Genomic DNA, 20579 nt, shown 5'->3' with positions numbered 1-20579 from the left:
TATACATAGTTACTTGTTTTTCTGCTTTTTAGCTAAAAATTACCAATGTGGTGATTACTCATCATTGTTAAAAAAGGTTCTATATCTAGCATGACAGATATATGCCAGCACTTTGCCTGGTATGATTTACTGTGGCTGGGTTTTATACCCATGAAAAATTGGTTTTCTGACAAACCTTTAGCATGCTGAACCATAATAGATTCTCTGTGTAAGTACGTGTAATATGCACAAATGAACACACAAGTGTTTTTAATGAATAGAGATGGAATGAATAAAGAAACTGAATTTCCAGCACTTCTGAAGCTCAGTCAAGGCAACAAGTCCTTTTCATGTCTCAAGGGAAAAACCTTACTAATTTTGCTCCTCTCTGATTTCTGAATTAATGACTGTCATCTGCAGTACTCCAAATGAACAAAAATCTCTCCCATTAACACAACACACTTTGTACTTGTAAAAGAGAGGATGAAAGAAACCATTTATCTCTGAGTTTAATATATTTGAAAGGGCTGCAGAGGCCATTGCCTACTGAGAAGTGGATGCTGACCATTTGACTGAATGCTTGTACACTGAAAGAACCTGGAAATAGCTATTCTGCCTAGGTAAAGGGCTCTGCAACAAAGTTTTTTTCAATACTATTGTTCCATGGAAATTGAATTGTCTGAATTGCATGTTCTGTACAAGCTTCATCCTGCCAGGCAGTGGGCATCCCCTTTTATTAAGATTTTTACATATCTTTTGTTTCTATTTATTGCAAGTTGTAAAGAACTTATTCTTTATTTGTGGATTATGCCACAGGCATAGTGGGCTCCTTAAAATTTCTAGTGGTGTCCTTCAATGGATTTCACTTTTTTTCACAATGGGGTGGTTATTTGGTCATGACAGAGCCATGTGGAAGTGTCCAAAGAAGTTTAATTCTTCATAGAGGAATGCTGAAAAGAAAATAAGAGGGAGTCTCAAAGGAGAAATATATGGCATTAAAAAAAAATAATAATTATTATAGGAAGTCTAGAGAAGGGCTTCTGAGCTTGGCATATATTTATTGCACGTGCCATGTGAAGATCTCTGGGTTAACTCTTTGGATACAACAAGCAAGGTGTATCACAGCCATATACCTCAGACCTAAACTAAGAAACATAGAGCTGGTTTAGGTATTTCTATACTACATTTACACCATTTGAAAAGTCTAATTTGAGTTTTTCAAAGAAGTCTAAAAGGATCCCCTCTATGGGAAAAGATCATCTGATACCATAAATCCCTTTAATTTTGCCAACAAAGTACGAAATCTCAGTAAGTAGAAATCTGGAATTTAAGAACTGAAACTGGTAAACAGATTAGTATAACTAATTACTGGAAGCTCTCAAAAGGGAGTAGAAAAAATAACCAAAAACCAGAAAGGCAAACAGGGAATTTGTTCAAAATAACAATTCAGGCCTCAAATATGCACCTTGGCTTAAGATGTGCTTCCTTCTGTACATAAATAAGATTTTGGACACCTCTAAAGCAGCTGTCACTATGTGCTCAGTGTTTTGACTTTGCCTGGTTTATCTGGAAAAAAAAAAGAAAAAAAGAAAAAAAGGAAAACAAACAAACAAACACAAACTTACCCAAAATGTTAATATTTCAAAAGAACTGTGAGAACTGAATAATTAGTAATATAAAAATAAAAATAAAAATAAATAAAAAAAAAAAAAGATGTGAGAAGCAAGAGATACAGTGGTTGAAAATACTTTAATATTCATTTGAACATTTGGTATATTTCTTCTGAAGACTCTGAAAAATTAAATAGATTATTCAATAGAAGTACAAAGTTCCTAACTTAAATGGATTTCTTTTTTTTTCAGAATGAACAAAATATATTGGGTCATCCATCAAAAACATGTTGGTTTTGAGGAAAGAGTTATTTTACCAAAGAGGTATTGCTTAGTCAAAACTAACTGTATCTGATTTTGGGGAAAGTGGGAAAGCAAGATAAAGAGTTCTTCCTTTGTTGAGTGAAAAATGCAAACTCATGAGTGTCGTTCTTTTCTATAGAAATGGACTGTGCCGGATTCCTGTTGGCCATAATGCACATACAGACAGAGGTCACAAGAAGTTCCTCCAGAATAACTTTAGCTTCCCCTGAAATAACTTATCTTCATTGCAGCTGACACAGTCCTCCATCGCTGCCATTTATATCTCATGCACCAAGCAGATCTTCAGAGGAGGAGTCTGCCCTCCGGCACAGCCTTTGTAGTAATAGGCATTTATTGTAGGGTCACCATTTCTTTAGTGTTCATTACAGACACTGATTAGAGAGGATAATAAAGACATTGCTGGAGTCTAAAGCCATTTTGGGGATGAAAAAAAAAAAAAAAAAAAAAAAAAAAAAAAAAGCGTGTAAAGTAACATTTTAAATGGATGCATCTATTTACTGCTGATATTTTCATACAAATGGTTTCATGATATTGGATTCAGATGGTGTAGCAGGAGCTTTAATTTGCTACAGTTCTGGTCTAATAGGTATAGAGACACCAGAGGATTCTGCAATACTGAACTCGAAGGTGTTCTGACAAACCTTTGTACTCATAATAACGAGAGCTAGTGTGAGCTTATACAATTTAAAACTAATTGCCCAGCCAACATCCTCATTACCATATTGATGCAGTTCATAAATCAAAGCCTTGCCTATTCAAGCTGTTTACCAGCCTTGCATTAAGCAGCGTATTTCAACTCAGAAATGTAGCCTGCTGCCAAAACTCTGCAGAAACTTTAGAAGACTGATAGTAGTACAAACCCGGGGAGCTGAAATGCCACAAACTGATTTAACACGCATGGCACTAAAGCACTTGCTCGTGTTTGTTTTCAGAGTGTGTTCTGATTTAGCCTTAAAACTTTCCATAATAACACACTGTAGTACAGATACGGGTCCTTACAAAGCAGAGAGCTGCTGGCAGTTTTGATCAATTTGGCTTCCTGCAGGAGCTTCTTTTCTTCACCAGAAGAGTCATATACACGTTAATTCTTTTTTGTTGTTGTTGTTTTGTTTTGTTTTGTTTTTCCAGTTGAGTACTTATACCAGTGGAATTTAGGTGTGTGCATTAAAGGCAAACACAGTCTTCTTATAAAGGCAAAAAAAGATAGAGGATGTTTCACAATGTTATCTAAGTCTCCTGAATTTGTCACCAAAATTAGGTGTTTGAAGTTAAATTTTTTGACTAGCCTACTAAGACTGCTGAAGGTACAATTCATTTGCCTGAAGAAGTGCCTACATCCAGGTGTCTGCCAGTGCCCTTTGAGATACCCAGCTGCCCTACCACATCCACCCATGGAGGAGGATTTGGAGGTGTTTCACACCCTATGAACTGGCAGCTGCCCAAAGCCCCATCCAGCCTGGCCTTGAGCACCTCCAGGGATGGGGCATCCACAGCTTCTCTGGGCAACCTGTGCCAGGGCCTCACCAGCCTCTGAGTGAAGAATTTCTTCCTAATATCTAATCTAAATCTACTCTTTTTTAGTTTAAAGCTTTTACTCCTTGTCCTGTCACTCCACCCCCTGACAAAGAGTCCCTTCCCAGCTTTCCTGTAGGCCCCTTTAGGTACTGGAAGGCCACAAAGAAGTCTCCTGGGGCCTTCTCTTCTCCAGGCTGAACATCCCCAACTCCCTCAGCCTGTCTTTATAGGAGACGTGCTCCAGCCCTCTGACCATCCTCATGACGCCCCTCTGGACTCAATATACCCAAGACTCATTCTAATAAATCCAGGCTTGTTGGCTTACAGATGGCTGGGAATTTCTGAAGAGGCGTGAGCCTAGTATTTTCCCAAACACTGTGACTTATGAGTTATTTTTCTGTTTATACTTTGCTGGGAAAACAGCAAGTGGGATTTTTACTGTGGTTTCTCAGGAGCTGAGAGCACTAAACCTTGAAGCTGGGGAGCTTCCCTTCCCCCGTGCTTGGCTGGGACCAGCCAAGCTGTGCAAGGGCGGAGAGCTGAAGCAAGAGTCGAGGCACAGAAAAGACTAAGGATCAGGACTTGCAATTTGACTTGCTGTTTGTAAGGGAAGCTTGAAGCAAAATCAGGGTACTGAAGAGTCATTTCAAGTTGTTGGAGCTACTGGGGGAAGCCAACAGATTATGGGAAAATGAAGGGCTGCGGGGAGTTGGTTTGCTTAAGGTCATTGTCTCATCCCTATTAATGAGAAACCAGTGTGTAGGGGAAAAGGAGTGGATATTTCCAATGAAGTGCAATTCCTCCATAAATAGAATTCGTAAGAAGAGTTCAGCTTATAAAAATAAGTGTTGACCTTCAGTTATGATGCCTGTTGAAGCATCTGTCTCTTAGGTTCTTTGTGTAAATTCACTCATGACAATCAGTAAATCAAACAAAACAATTCTTATGGATGGAAGATGAGATGTGACTACGACATGCCTTAATGTGATAAAAAACTTTAATTCCTGTTTACATCTCTTCTGCCTATGTGGTCACAGTAGACACAAGTTTCACATTCCTTATGCACAGATGGTGGATAACAATAAGTGAAATTAATATGAACTGATAGCTTCTCATGAAGGCACCAAAGGCAATGGTATGTTTTCCTTCTTCAAAGAAGCAAACAACTTTAAGGAACTCTATTTATTTCATTATTACACATTTACAAACCGTACAATAAACACAGATCTATACCAGCCTCTGCCCCTACAAAATGCCAAATAACTGCAATTTTTCAGTGTCTTTTGGTGCTGGTGAGTGTCACAGGTCCAGCAGAGATTTGTCAGATGGAAGAAGGCATTTACCTAACCTGTAGAGTGAGGTGGTTCTGTAGAGTGAGGTGGTCGTCTTATGTTTTTTCTCTTTCATCAGCTTAAAAAGAGATCTAAAGATGTGAATATGACCCTTAGGTTGTCCATCTTAATATAAATATCCTCCAGCATAAGAAAACTGTTTCTTCCAGCTTCTTTCCTCTTTCACGAAATGAAGATTCATTTCCAGACAGTCTGTTGAGCATCCCATGAACATATGTAATGGAATTCACTTTACAGGCTAAAGAAACAGAGCTAGTATTTAAACTGGAGGGAGACCTGTGTGTCTTTGCTTGCTGAAAGGCTGTTTCCTGACTTTGGTCTGGATTGGCTGCTTAGATGAAGAGCTAGGATTTTACTGATGCCAAGAACCTCAACCTGAAGGGAGACAGTCTTTTTCTTTCTTTCTTTCTTTTTATTTTTTTTTCTTCCCCTATGTGGTTTATCCAGTGTTATTTTTAAAGTATTTATTAGGTGTTGGTTCATTTTGGGGCCTCTGTTTATGAACAGTGTCTGCGTATGACTGGCTGCCTTTCCCATTTCATGTGGATTGCACTGGTCATATAAAAACAAAGCCAAAGTATTCAAGGGCAGTATACAATAAATTTAAGGTTTTATTTAATAACACAGATTACAGATAATGCATATGTATGCATGCATAAGCAGCTTTCACCCCTTCTTCTCTGTGAGCATTAGGATTTTCAGCAACTCCACATCAGGCTTCATGTCTTGGGTAGTTCAGTTGTAATCTTAAATCACTTGAAATTGCCTTCTAAAAGCATGCAGTCAAACAACCTCAGGCCAATGTCTCATCAGAAGCTTGATTCTGCTTTTCATGGGTGCAAGACAAAAAATATTTTAGGCAGAATAGGATAGGGATTAGAGAAAAGAATAATTGAATGCAATGCTAAAAGAAGCCTAGTGGCAGAAGGAAGGATCTTAGTCTTCACAGATACATCATTCATGTGCAGAGAGACATAAACCCTCAGTTCACCATTCATACCTGACTCCTCTTTGGTACCTTCTTTTGCAAGGAAGCAATCAGGTATGCAACAGTTATGAGACTTTTCCTAGGCCATGCCTAGTCCTTCACTTTGCTGGTGCTCACTCATTGATTTTGCTCAGGACTTTAACCACTCAGTGCACAGTCTGCACACAGCAGAACAATTTGCAAAGCTGAGGCCCGCATTATGTAAACTGACTGGGATTAAGCATCTAGATAAATTCTTAGAAACTGCATGAGTTGTGTTACAGAGGGTAATTGATCACCTTTGTCGCAATGAAGCCACTGTCCCATAACACAAATCAGTCAGGACAATGTCAGGATGTTAGTACCTTGACTGGATTAAACTCAACCTCAGGCTAAGCTAATTGCACAAAATGTGTCAATGACACCTCCTGGAGGAGAATCTTTCCCTCCTCTATGTTGGGAGAAGATCTGATGTTGGTAGACACATCAGTGGGGATGTTGGTTGGAAGGCAGCACATCCGTAACTAATGCACCTGAGACAGCAGTGAATGTAGGCCCAGCTACAATAGCAAAATGTCTCTTTATCATTGTAGTTTATTGAATTTGAGAAGATATTTAGCTTTCTTTGACAATGTAAAATGAGCTTCTGTTACAGTGGAGGTGGGGACAGACAAGGCACGGTTAAAGGGAAGGCTTGGTGTTGCAGCTGTCCTGGGACCATAAACACTTCTAAGTTGAGACAAGCCTCACTGAACTGTCATATAAAGTAGTTTCTGTAAAATGGTTGCCTCGATATGTGGCTTCATTTGCTGAGTGACTCATTCATAAATATGCCAGATTCTTCGCTGACTGAAATACTGCTTAACGTCAGTGAAGGCAATCAGGTGCACGAGGTGTAAGAGGAACCAACATCTAAGCACTGTCTCCCTCACTCACTGAAATGAGTCAGGAGGGACGTAGATTTGGCAGCATCTGTGAAGTGCTTCTGGATATTTCAAGGTGAAAAATGTCATCTGCTGCTGTTGGCAGGCAGAAGCCACTACACAAATAGAAGAGTGTTGCAGCTTCTGCACTTTTCCTGTTTGCTCTAATCAAAAGCAATATACAGAAAGACATACAAAATTATAACTCAGCAGTCCTCTAGCCCCATATTTCCAATGGCAATTCATCCTTTCCTTTTGCAGGCTAGATTTGCAAATAACTGGTTTAAAATCACATTTGGAAACTTGCATGTCCAGTGTGACTACGGTATAGCTCCATTTTGGAGTGCATGCAAAAGTCTGTCTGCAAACCATGATCCCACCAATATACATAAAAAGGAAGACTTGTGAAGCCTTGGTAGAAAATGTAGGTGTTGAAGAAGCATAGACAAACAACAATTAGAATTTGAAAAGTGACATGGGAAGCCAATTTTGGTATTCCTTTCTATTGGAATTATTACATCAAAAGGCATTTTGTAGCTTCCCTTTTCAAAACCTGACAGTATGCAGAGTGTTTGCACTGGGAACCTGGCTCCAGGTGCTCCAGGTGATAAAGCAGTGCATAATGTTCAGGTCTGGCACAATGTGAGGAATGAGGTCACACTATTTTTAGAAGTGCCTGGTGATCCTACGAAGCATGCTCATGATCTCTCTTTTTACTTTTTTTTTTTTTTTTTTCTCTCCTTTTTTTTCTGTCTTTTTCTGTGAATAATTTGGCCGGTGCTTGCAGAAGGCTGTTTTAGCCCCAGGGATTCTCACACATACTTCTGTTGACAGAGTTCTTGTGCAGCAAGCAAGCTGAAATGCCTTTTGTTAAGGATCTGCTCATTTCTTTTTCTGTTCTGCCCCAACGCTTGGAGGATCTTTTGGCTACTAACTTGAGTTCCTGTTGTTACGCTTATGGAAATTAACTGAATTGAAAAATATGGGGTTACCTTGCAAAACAGGTAAAATTATCATCAGGAAAAGAAAATCCTAATCTCCTAATTTGCTGTTAGTTTGTGTGTTTCACATTCTCTTGGCTTGTTTGTTTAATTTTTCAGGGGAAGATTGTTTAAGTCAATGGGAAATATTAAACAACATCATTGTGAAAGGGAAACAAATGCGCTAGGGGCTGAGGGGTAGAAGCTATTTTGGATGAGTGTTGTTCCATTCCAGCCAAGACCAGGACTTGATTTGGTGGTTAACTGTGTCACTTCCCATTTAAACTTTCTTCTAAAAAGTATGAAAATTCCATACATTCACATGCTCTGCAATGCCAAAATGGAGAATGGCTATTGAAATGCACTCGTGCACTCATTTAATCAGTGTTTGCAAAGTTATTTTAGGTGACTTGCTGTCCTTGTATTGACTCAAGAAAATATACACAAGTAAAATCCTCCTATTTAATGGTTAAGCCTAATACGTGCTTTTGTGTGTGTGTGATCTTTGTGCAAAACTTGGTGACTTTCAATACAATTTTTGGTTGTCTGGGCAAAGGAGAATCAAGCCAAGAGAGCATGATACACAAAAATTTATCTGTGAGTCTGCACAGATACCTCTGCTTGCACCAAACCGTAAGAAAATTTTCCTTCCATATCATTTCACTATCTGTACCTTGTACCTATATTAATCCATTGCTGATTTGTACAAGCTTTCATTGGAAAGTAAAATTCAATTTGTAAGTTTTATTTTTTTGTGTGTGTAAAACCTGAAGTTGATTGGATATTACACCCAGATATGGATTTCACATGTTACCTTAAATATATATATATCCTGTGTTGCTTTTTTTGTGCTCTTCCTTAAGCTGTTTTGGAGTTGGTTTTAGTTGGACAGTTAACTGTGGTAGTCCCTACATCATCCCTCTAGTCAGAAAAAACACATATATGTCCAAATGATTTTTATTTTTCAACATCTTAACCCACACCAGTGACTACTGGCACAGCTAATGCTACAGTATATGCTGAGAATCACATATGCATATGAAAGTAATTTCCCTTCTTAGAAAGCCTCAAAAACCTTTTTCAGAGAAATTATTATTTTTCAGAGCTTATAAGTGCATACATTTATAACTGTGGTGATAATTATCTTACTTTGCAGCTCTGTATTAGAGGCCTTTTATAACATGTACAGATTTAGCTCTGAATGTTCAGACCTCTCTGAGCTACACATTTTGCTATGGGCAGGATTTCCAATCCATAGCTCTGCCAAAAATGTTCAATTTTTAGGAGCTTTGAATGTCTATGTGTAACTTTTTATAAAATATGGAATTTGGTATTTTGTATGAGTCTTTTTTTTTTTTTTTTTTGGTTTTTTTTTTTTTTTTTTTTTTCCAGTCACTACTAGGTCAAGTAAAAAGATATGTTCCACAGGATGTGTGGGTAAACTCACACTCTCTTCTTACCACTTCCTCTTTAGAGATTTCTTGCACAAAAGCAGCCTGCTCCTGCATGCTTTCTTTGTCCTGACTTCATCGTAAGAAGAACAAAAAAATAAGAAGAGTCCAATGAAGTAAGAAAACCTAATAAAAGGAAAAACTTTTTCATGCCTTTTTAATTAAACTGCAGAAATTACAGCTTCGCACCACATCCTATAAAACTGAAAATCATATGAACAAAAAAGAACTAAGCAAAGTTTAAAAAGAAGATAAACATTTATTTTATATGCTAGAATATTCAGAGATAACAAAAATACAATTTTTTGCAGTGATTATAATTCACATTTTGGAGTTTGAGCATCATCTTAAAATACTAGCAATAAATAATACATAATTCACTTGCCCCATGCTTGCATAGCGTATAATTTTTGTAGCTTTTTCTGGACCATTTTAAGCTGTATTTTTGTTTTGTTACAACAAAGTTGTTCCTACAAACACAGAGGTGTATTCCTGCAGGTGTTATCACAGTACAGCCTGCTGAGCAGCGTTACCAGAACTAAGGAGGGTCCAGGGAGCAGGCCAAGGATGGCCAATTTCTGCCAGAAAAAAAAAAAAAGGATGACATTAGGGAAGGGTGAGGACAGAAAAGAGAGTTTGGGTGGGAGCCCTGGAGACCTGGGGATTTCTAATCCTGCTGGAAGCTTCTGAGACAATGAGGGCTTCAGATGCAGGTTTGTCACTTGCATGTAGACATTGCAATCTTCTATTGTGTAAAAAAAGACATGGGATGAGATTCTTCGTGCCTTTGTCCATCTAAAAGTTGGGTGACAGGTGTAAACATTTTTTCTAGCCTACCTTCATAGTTTTGGATAAGGTGGTCATGCTAGGAGGGCGACTCATCTCATGCCAAAATAGGTATCCAAGATAAGCGAGAGCATTTACCTTCAGGAAGTATTTTTCTCCCTCCACTGACTCCAGCAGAAGGCCAGACAGCTTACAATAATGTCAGACTTTTACATAGCCAACTATAGCTGAGGGGAAGGCTATCTAAATTGTGCATACCTGCATGCTCACCCCTTCTACAGCTGAAGTTTACATGAATAATATCATGAATAATGTTAATACCATGAATCTAAATATTCTATGCACAATACTCTTTCTGTTACCCAAGGTATGTCTATAAAACTAAAATATATACTCACCAGCAATAAAATACACCTCGCTGGTGTAATAAAATACACTGCTTAGCTTATGGCACAAGCAGTGACAGGCGCATCACATGCCAGCATCTTACTCTGCTCGCTTCCCACTTTGACAATCACAGCGCTGCCTTCTGACAAGCCTTCCCCATCAGTGACAGGCCTGCCACGTACATCAAAGGCGTAAGCTTCTCTTCTTATTTTGAAAAGCTTCTGTTCTGCTTTGCTGTCTCCCAGATGGAGTACTGAAACAATCATTAAAATAAATACTATCAATATTCAATCTGTCACAAAAAAGTAAATTGCATCTAAGGGTGAATGTAAGCTACTCAGTGATGCAAGATCAGTTCCCCGCTGCTCCTGTCTTCCTGTGCATTGGAGGTCCACAGACTAGAAGCGAGCACAGAAGTTAAGACTGATTTAAACCAGACATGGGCAACTCTGACGTAGAACTGGAGCTTTCCATATTTTTAGCCTTCTCTTTTTGCTTTGCAAATTTATTGGAAATGGACAGGTGCTGTACTGCATTGGCAATTCAGAGGAGGCGAGTGACAGAAAACTCTACCTGTATTGAAATGTTCTTCCTTTTCTGTCAGCTCCTTTGAGTCCTTGCCCTTCCTCATGACATTTCAGTAGCTTGGCCAAAACACTGTAAAAGTTCTCAATAATTGAACAGACAAAAAAAAAACCACGGTGAATAAGAAGCACATTTTGTAAACAAGCATCTATCTAACATCAGGTTGAATGACTCTGATCCATTGTGTCAATAATAATAATATTTTAAAAACCATTTCTGCGTTTGCCAGTTCTTTCCTCATCTTTAAGGTAAAGAAGTCAAGGTTCATGATGTTTTAAGTTCATTTAATCTGCGTATATCTAATATTTTTGAAGAGAGCTGTAAGTAAATTTGATACAGGAATGTCGTATTTCAGGATTACTTCTACTGATGCATTCCAGTGCAAGCCTGTTACCATCAATAATTTTTTTTCTTTTTCTATTATTTTTCAGGAAGAGAGGGGATTCAGAAAATTGATATAAGAATTGAGGCATTAATAATGATTGTGTGATCATGGTTTTGGAAAAATAAGGAGGTATTTCCTGGCTACATATGTGAAGTGATGTATCGTAAGAAAACCAAGAATGAAGTCATTTTGATCTCTGATGGGTGAAGCTCGTTGGAATGGAAACCAACATCTATGCAGAAGGACAAGGCTCGCCACATCTTACCACTAAGTGCCTGGGGACTGCAAAGGGAGCAAAGTGTGAAGAATTCCAAAGAAAGACAGAACAGGAAAGTACATCTGAATTTCAGGATGTTTTACTGGAACCTGAGTTGAGTTTGCTGTCTGTGGCATCCCTATTAGACCACAATGACACATCCTTGCGACCTAGCAGGGATGCAAGGTGTGTTAGTGTCAGCAGTCAGTGTGAAGCAGAGCAGCTTCATAAGGAATTGTTGTGTTCTGCAAGGCACACGCCAAAGGAAGATCCTTTAAACCTTCCCTTGAACAAGGAATGGCCACTCCTTACAGGAAAAACTTCAGACAGAAAAACAGAAAGAAGTCACGAGATCAGAGTCATAAAACACAAACCAAGTGCAATCACATTTTCTGATTTTGAATTTTTACCACATGAAGTTAATACTGAGCTCCATATTTGTGAGGCAGGGGGTGCAGGAGATTTTTCATCTGAAGAGGAAAAAGCAGATGGCAAAGACGATGATGATCTGTTTACAGAGCTGCCGCTGTATGAGGCTTTTTTCAATGGTCTCCACAGAAGGAATGTTTTCCCAAGAAAGCAAGCTAAACATGAACTTACTAAGGATCAACACATCTGTCATGGAGAAGACTGCAATGATCGTTCCAAAAAGGAATTGAAGGACCATGACAAGGAAGAAAAACACATGGAGCTGGAGGTAATAGACGCTACTCTTTTGTTCCAAGTGTGTTTAAAATAAGTGGTATTATTTAAGCTTGGTTACAGGAGAATTTACACAAATTTTTATCCAGAGATAATGAATGTTAATTACATAATTAGGAATATAAACCTACAGCAAAATATACAAAATGTTAAAAATATAATGCTAGGCTTTTACATTAAACAAATCTATTTCTTCAGATTGGCCAGATTTCCATTGGATTGAACCTCAAACAAGGATTGCTGTTTTCTTTTCAAATGGGAACATTGGCTCAGTTTCCCTTGCTTCTAGAAGATCATATATCATGCCCCATACAGCAGATATTCCTGGCTATTCCCTGAGTCTATTGACTGTCCCAAAAGGATACAGCTCTGGTTTCCTAGAAGAGTAGCGTATATTTCTTTATGCTGAATAATGGACATTTTTAGAGTAGAGGCACCACAGTACTGCTCCTTCTAACCTACAGCACTGCTAAATAACAGCACTTTCTGTATTCTTATTTCAGTAAAATAATACAGAGTACAGGTGACCGTCAGGTCTATAATAAAATTAAAAAAAAGTTTTTATCTGTAATGATGCACATCCTGATGCTGCGTAGACCAATGTCCATAATGAATAGACAAGAAGATTTAGGATGAACTGAAATACATTCCGTAAGAAGAATCATCCAACTATAATCCTTCCTAAAAAAAAAAAAAAAGGGGGGGGGGGGGGGAAGGAGGGAGATGAGTAAATTAGCTGTTTTATTTATTTATTTATTTATTTATTTATTTATTTATTTATTTATTTATTTATTTATTTATTTTTAACTGGAGGAACAGAAGCTTCCCAATAGAATAAGCAAGGCCTTCCCCCTGCTCCCAGCTGGTGACAAACCAAATGCCTGGAGCTAAACATGTTTATCCTTGGAGTAGTTCAGCTCTAGTACAGAAATATGATGTGATTCCAAACAGTGGAGAAAACAAACTCTTAAAATTCCAGCGTTCCTGAAATGGCAGCAAATCTTGAACTGCACGTCCATCATACCTTTCTTTCCTCTCTTTTCCATTCCTCCTTCATTTTTAAGTTATTTTCCATATAAAAATAGTTTTCCCTTGAAATTCAGGGTGGAACTCTCCTTTTTTTACCAAGTTTCTTCTATTTTTCTTTATCTCTCTATTTTCTTTCTTTTACTTCTAGAGCTTACAACACAGAGTTGCTTCATTGGTTTCTGATTAAATCAAAGAAAGGAAGTAGGGTCAGGACTCAAATGTCCAAGTCAACATCAAAATTATAGTATATAATGCTTAGTTACTTCTCTCCTTTCGTAGTGATCTATCTCCAGTTTGGGGTGACTAATTCTGACCTTAACTGAGTGGTAGATTTGTGGCTGCATTTGACACTGATCCCAGTGTAAGTAGGAAAGACATCAGCTCACAGAGAAATATTACAGATTTTCACAAAGTTTTCACAAAAACGTTTCTCAGCAGCTACTACTAGAAAACCAAGGCCCAGAGATGGTTCCAAAGCAGTGCACCTTTGGATGCAACACTGACCCTGAAAGATCCTTGTGGCACATGGAATATTAAATGATTGCATTGGTCCGCTACCCTCAGCCAAGGCTTGCTTCCTCATTGACTCAGACACAGTATTCCAGAGGTTCCCGTTAATGTAAATATATAACAAAATGCATGCACAATATCCCTTGGATTCTGTTTACTGAAGGTCAATCCTATAGATAAAAGGGAAAGGCTGGGTGCTGCTGTCATTTAGTTTACTTTATATCTATGCCATAAAATAAACTCAAGGATGCAGCCTGTAGTGCAAAATAATGGATTATAAATTGCCAGACAAGCATGTGAAATTACCTAGTAAATCTCTGAGAATGTGTCAAAACATTTCAAAAACTGTACAGATGCAATGATGCAGTCCTGGTTTTCATTTTTTTTCCATGTAAATAAGTATGTATCATCCTAGAAAAGCCTCCAAGAATTAAAAAGGGATTATCTTGTCTCTAACATTTTAGCAGCAGTCATGCATTAGTACTCAGACCAAAAGCTCCCCCCGTGACTCTGTTTCAAGCCTGTGCTAAGCAAATGTATATCATTGTCACATTATTTATTTGTGTTATGTAGACATGGGGCTGTGGAAGAAATGTCTTTCTGCTGGAAAGAAAATGAAATAAAGACAGCATGGGGTAAAAAAACGTTGTCAAAAGCAACCATTACTGCTAAGCCTCAGACTTAAAGGTAGTATAAAAACCAAATCCTCTCGACCACACAGATCACAGGTAACACCGTGGCCAATACCTGGCTGAATCTTTGCTCACAGTGAAATAGCAATTAAAATCAACCCTGCAGGTTCATTCCTCAATAAATGAACTTGTTCTTGACTGCAGAGGGATGTATCCCCTATTTTTTGATGTAGACAGTAGGAAGGGCTGGCACCTGCCCCACGCTGGGGAGTACAGCCCCTTGTGGGCAGCAGCAGTGAGCAAAGCTGGTGTCCGAATCTCCTCTTAAAACAGTTGTTATGGGCATTTGAATAGTAATTGTGGAAATCTCTGAGTGTGGTGAACAGTAAACGAGTACAGAGAAGATGGAAAAAATACAACTTGTGTATGTTGCCAATGCTGCTACGAGCGGAAGAAACGCTGCTGAAAGCAATTCATATAATGGTGCCCATGAAAAAATGTTCTTTCCCTTTGTCCAAAGGCATACAGAATCTGCCTGTTCTGTGTCATACCAGATAAATGACACTTCTGTTCGATTTATGAATGCGCTGTGGTCCCTGAGTCTCCACCCTTAGACCAGTCCCATATATATTTTCATATGCTTTCCTTGTAAAGAAAAAAATTGGCAGCTGTTTTTCCTTTTCAGGAGCCTGTAATCAGTAGTGTATTTAATACCCAAGTAGACTTCTTAAAAGAAAAGTAACATTTATTTCCAATGAGGGAGCAAAATTTTGAAGATTTACAAGCATGTCGATATACATGTCTGAAACATTGTTTATGTTATTTCTCATTTTTGAATGGTAATCTAGGTAAGAGCATGGCTAGGATAGCACTGTAGAGATTCTGACCTCCTCTCTGTCATAATATCATTCATATCCTTCTGGTATTATTTATGATCATCGGGTTTTGTTCTAGGCAGCCCTGAAGAGGCGTCTTGAGCCATTCTTCCTTGCTTGTTTTCCTTCAAGCCTTCAGATTAAACTACATGCGTTCTTTGTCCATGTAACCAGCTCAGCATGCAGTGGCAATAAATCTTGTGGAATAGCTTCTGAAACATAACATTTTTCTAGATTTCCATTTCTTCTGACTGTACTGAGCAGGGCCCAGCTGATAACCATATTTAAGCAGGAACTACCGTGCAATTTGACATCAGTGCTCTTACCCCATTCTTACATCACTTCAAAACAATGCGCATTATTTTCAGGAGCAGCATTTCACTCAAAAAAAAAAAAAAAAAAAAGACAGATATTAGGAAAAAAATAAAAGGATTATGTGATCATAGCCTTGACAAAGTGAATTATCATGGATCCTCCCTCTCCTCATTGAGGGTACAGAAATTCTGCTGATGTTGGGGGCTGCTGCAGAGATGCAAGTGTTGTCTTACACATGGTAACAAGCTGGAAACCCTCTCTGGGACAGCTTCAAAGCATCTCTTGGGGGAGCCCATCGTAGCTGTTTTAACAGCCAAACACAGGTTTCTGTCTCTGCTGACATTATTTAGGGCACCTAAGTGAGTTGTCAGAGCTTCCTCTCAGAGAGAAGGGGCACACCAGGATGTCCACGTGCTGGGAAGGACCAGCTTTGCATCATGCATCTTTCCATGCACTGAGGAAGATCTAAAGCCAACATGGTTGTTGTTTTAAAGCCAGGTACTGATGGTGTGATACCTGCACTGAGTGTTCCCTTACACAGCGGGTTTAAACAAAGGGCAAGATACCACTCCCTAGGTGCATGGGAGACAAGATGACCCAAACAGATAATTCAGATAATTAAGGCAGTATTCAGAATTAATATAATCATCAGGGTTTGGCTTTCAGACTGTAGACCCACAGATGTTTGCAGGAGACTGCACAGCCCTGAGACTGGCCTGTACAATATCAGTAGTCCTTGTGTACAATATTGAGTAGCATTGATGGGGCAGCTGTGCCATTGCCTTCCTCCCGGAGTAAATCTTTGCCTGTTTTAAATGAAACAGGAGACTTGTGAAAGCTCTGTCGCTTTTGACGTTTAAAGCTAAGCCAGCTGAATTCTGGCAGTGGTTACAGAAAACAGTCCTTTACTGGCAGGAAGATGGATGATCTGGCTTTCCACTTTCTCTTTCCTTGATGATTCACTTATTTTCATTAATTTGCTTCTTCCGTCCTTGTATTACAATTAGGTAAATTTTACCCTCATTATACCATCATTACTGAGTGACAAGTTTGACAATCGCTGTATAAGCTTAGACCACAAATGCTTAAATTCAGGGTGGAATAATTTGCTGAGATATAATGGGGAAGTTTCCATGGTACCTGTCCTACATTTTGTCTGATTCTGGCCCGTGTTCTGTTTTCCACAGAAATTCACCAAAGCAGGAAAGCAAGAAGAGAAATAAATAAGGACATGTAGGAGGAGATAAATACTCAAATATTTATTCAAAGATACAGTCTTTGAAATTAATTGGAATTCCTTAAAAGACATGTATTCTTCTGTGTGGTTTGTAAATATTTTAGTTGAATAGTCATATCCAATGAGAAAGGAATCCAAAAATTTGAAGTTTGGGACGATGAATTTGCTTCATTCAAATCCGAATGAGCTAATTCAACTTAAGTGATCAAATCAGAGAAGTTGTGAGGCCTGCAATTTTGATCCAAAATTGTACCTGCCAAAGGAAGCTTCTTATGCTTATATTTGAATGGCTTAAATTCTGCTCAGTCCTTGTGCTTTGTGCATCCCTGCTCAGTGCCTGGCTTGGACACTCCAAAGCACTTTTCCAAGAGGTACTTTCCTGTTTTCATTAATGAAGCTCTGGAGCTTAGGTGGAATTTAAGCTATCTGAAAATTGCCCTGCAATAGCCTCATCTTCTCTGATTCAGGTGTACAAGAGCAAAAACGAGCAAGGAACTTATTAGAGTGAAGCACAAATTCCTTCTGCCATTCCTCCCGTACTTCGGAAGTTTGTTCTTCTCTTTACCCTAGCAAACTGAGACTCCAAAACTAGAGGAGGAGAATGGCTGCAAGCTTGGGATGGCTTCCTCGCGAGAAATAATACAGTTATTATTATCTCCCTTTTACTCATCTTCTGCAGACATGGGATGCCTACCCAGGTAGGAGAGCCAGGTGCTGAAATAATGATTGCCAGGAAAACAGAGCGGTACCTTAAGGGGAGGAAAATGGGAAATGAGTTGTGGAAGACAGGACTGATGTAGCTTTGTACATTCACATTTCCTTGGTGTGTCTGTCAGACCTGGGCTTTCTGTGCTTCAGTTATGCATTCTCTGATAGGTGGAAATGCCATCAGTTGAACTTTGCAAAGTTTCTACCATTTATTCCTGTTTTCTGCCTGCCTGGGAAGGAAGTTGGGGAAGTTACTTTGGCAATGATGGATTATTATCAGTCAATAAATAAACAAATCAGCTCATAACAATAATGTCAGACAAATGCTGGTTTAGAAACAGGTTCTAATTATTAATTTAAAAGAAAGAGTCTTTATTAATTTCAGGAATTTCAGGTATTAATGGTGAACACAACATTTGTACAGAGTTCATTTTTCTTTAATCCCCCTTTTCTTAATAATGTGACAATTAGGATAGGACATTTCTTTTGTCCTACTTTTTACCATGATTGGAGAGAGCTGCAAATGTAACCTCACATCTCACTAATGTGGAAATTAGCTGTACAGCTGTTTCTATTACGAAATTACAGGAACTTTGGAAAATAACTAGTCACAAACATTAAATCAAGGACATGCTGAAAGATCATATCAAATTCAAAGAGATTTGGTGTATTCAGATCTTGCAGGAAAACATGTAGATAGCATCAAAAGACTGTCCTTTCTCCTCCGTAGACTCACATGCTGCTTACATGTTTTAATAAACATGCATGATTCACTGGTCATTACTAGAGAATTCAAAATTAAAATGCATAGGCCCTGAGAAAAGAGGCATGTTGTTGATAGCAGCAGATCTTTGAAATCACAAGACTGTCATCAGCAGGCATCTCTGGGTGCTGGGCTGAGATTGGAGAAGACACATACACACTGGTTTTGTACAAAATAGCCTATAAAGTATTTTTGGCAATCCTAACTTGGTCTCTGCCAAAAAACTCCTGAAGAAAAGCTGTGATATGAGGGGACACGATTCATCCTTTTTCAAAAGCAAAGCTGACAAGCAAACCTCCATTTGATGAATGGAACAGGACTCAAAAGATTCAAAGAACATTTTTGCAGTTGGACCCTTCAGGTGTTTTGAAGTCATTTGTGCTGTTACAATAGCATCACTTTCCAAAAATTTGTAGTATATGTTATATATTGCCTATAGAGTGAGATTCTGAGAAAATAAAATAAAATAAAATGCCTGGAGAAAAAAAAAAAATAAAGAAAAACAAATAATGTATTCAAAAAAAACCAACTCACCTGGATTTTCAAACTCTTTCAGAAAATGTACCAAGTACCTTTCAGCTTTCAGTGCTGAATTAAATAGTAGGAAATTACAGAAGGTGACATTACTGAGTTACACTGCACAGTGGGAAACCCTCAGGCTGTTCAAGTTAATGTGTAAAACTTGGGCCCTTAAGTAGCTTTCAAAATACTATGGAAGATCTTTAGGCTGGCAGTTTCCATAGTGCAGCTGCCTACCACTGGTGTCTGACAAAGGTTTTACGTTGCCTGTCCTGGTTGCAGCTATCGGCATGGGGCAGAGGCTGTGCTGCCAACAGATTGTGCTGCACAGCCCCAGCACAGTCCCACAGCAAGAGAGTAAAAGAGGTGTATCAGGATTCTCCTTTACAGATATTTGGAAATATCTGGAATCTGTGCGATGTGAGACCAGTCAAGCGTCTCGTCTATCTCTACAGAAGTCAACAGAAAATAAACCCTAAGTCAAGGCTCTGGTGAATTCCTCTGCCAGGGCATGAGAACAGGCACCCCGAGAATTACAGACTCTTAGATGGGGGGAACCAAAAGCAATGTGTAGCAATCTGCTCATCTACGTACCCTTGAAATGAAGATGTTCCTCCAAAGTGCAGATGGAGATTCTGGATAAACGGAGGGATGGGCAGTAGGCAGAACAACTTGTGAAATGGGAAATTATAATAAAAATGGAAGTAGACTGCTCTTACCTATCCAAGTATCTTGGGCAACCAGTGCCTCATCCATTCTCCAAACTACAAGGCCTGCCTAGTTTTGAATTACTTCAGCACAAAGCCTTTTGCAATCCAGCTGAGGGAAACCTCCTCTGAATTAGTTTGGAGTTCTCCAGAAGTAAAAAGGACAGGACTTTTAGGCCAATTCCTGCATCAGAATATTTTTTCCTTCCAGATATTACCTTCACTAAAATCTCATCAGACTTTTGTATTACAGAGCTCTCTTTATCCACACCTTCTGCAGATTCTAAGAAATTCTTTGGCATTTAGTTTTTTTATCCAATGTTTCAAAAATTGGGTCTGGAATAAGTCAGGTCAGGTTGACGATCTTGATTTGGTGACCTTGAAGGTCTTTTCCAACTTAGATAAATTCTATGGTTTTATGCTTCAGTGCAAAAGATTTAACGGCTTATTTATGCTGTGTACTCAGAGAAAAGTTTTCTTGCCTTAGTCTAATCTTTATGATGATGTATTCAGTGATGTGCCATATAATCTCTAAGTTTTGCATTTATTATTTATAGTTCCTATTGAAACAGTGAAATGGTGAAATTTCAGTAGCTATGTAACGAGGATTTTGCAAAAGCCTTTGCAGTTAGTCTAGGGACTGATTTACATGAAATAAAATGTCAGAAAAACTGCTAAACCTGCCAAGTAGCAATGGAATATAAAACTGCAACTTGTATTTCATTCCGTAACACATACATCATGTGTAGAAACCAAGAACAAATATGCAAAGCCAACAACTAGAAGAAAAAATACACCCGATATAAAATAGCCCTGATAGCAGGATGGAGTTGGCAAAGAGATGAACGTGTTTTAATGAAGAACATGCCTGACCAGGATCGGTGCCTGTACTGACCTAGACTGAGCACCTACACTCTGGGAGTTCACCTCAAGCTGTACTTTTATCTGCTGTGTGATCACACTTCAGTAACATACTACAAATAACTGTAGCAATAGATATGTGAGGGGAAAAAAATCATGTTTGGGAGATGCAAGATGATTAAACTAAAAAAGATTACCCCTGGAAGACAAAAACGTTCCGC

The 20579-nt window shown here is 38.6% G+C and overlaps 1 protein-coding gene across 4 annotated transcripts in view; it reads left to right on the top strand.

Annotated features, from left to right (window-relative positions):
• The window catches only part of STARD13 (StAR related lipid transfer domain containing 13), a 292836-nt gene that overhangs the window by 32755 nt on the left and 239502 nt on the right, over nt 1-20579 (top strand). For 2 of the 4 annotated variants that reach the window (XM_082771047.1, XM_082771046.1), the window contains exon 2: nt 11291-12197. In XM_082771047.1, the coding sequence (XP_082627173.1) occupies nt 11463-12197 (735 nt within the window). In that variant the 5' untranslated portion in view covers nt 11291-11462. Of the gene's footprint in view, nt 1-7453; nt 7675-9124; nt 9218-11290; nt 12198-20579 lie in introns of those variants that run through there. The other 2 variants (XM_082771049.1, XM_082771048.1) reach the window with 2 other exon arrangements.

The sequence above is a fragment of the Aythya marila genome (genome assembly GCF_965140915.1).
Source record: "Aythya marila genome assembly, chromosome: 1".
NCBI classification, from domain to species: Eukaryota; Metazoa; Chordata; class Aves; order Anseriformes; family Anatidae; genus Aythya; species Aythya marila.
The sequence above is the reverse complement of the archived record's forward strand: the minus strand, read 5'-3'. Positions and strand labels throughout refer to the sequence as shown.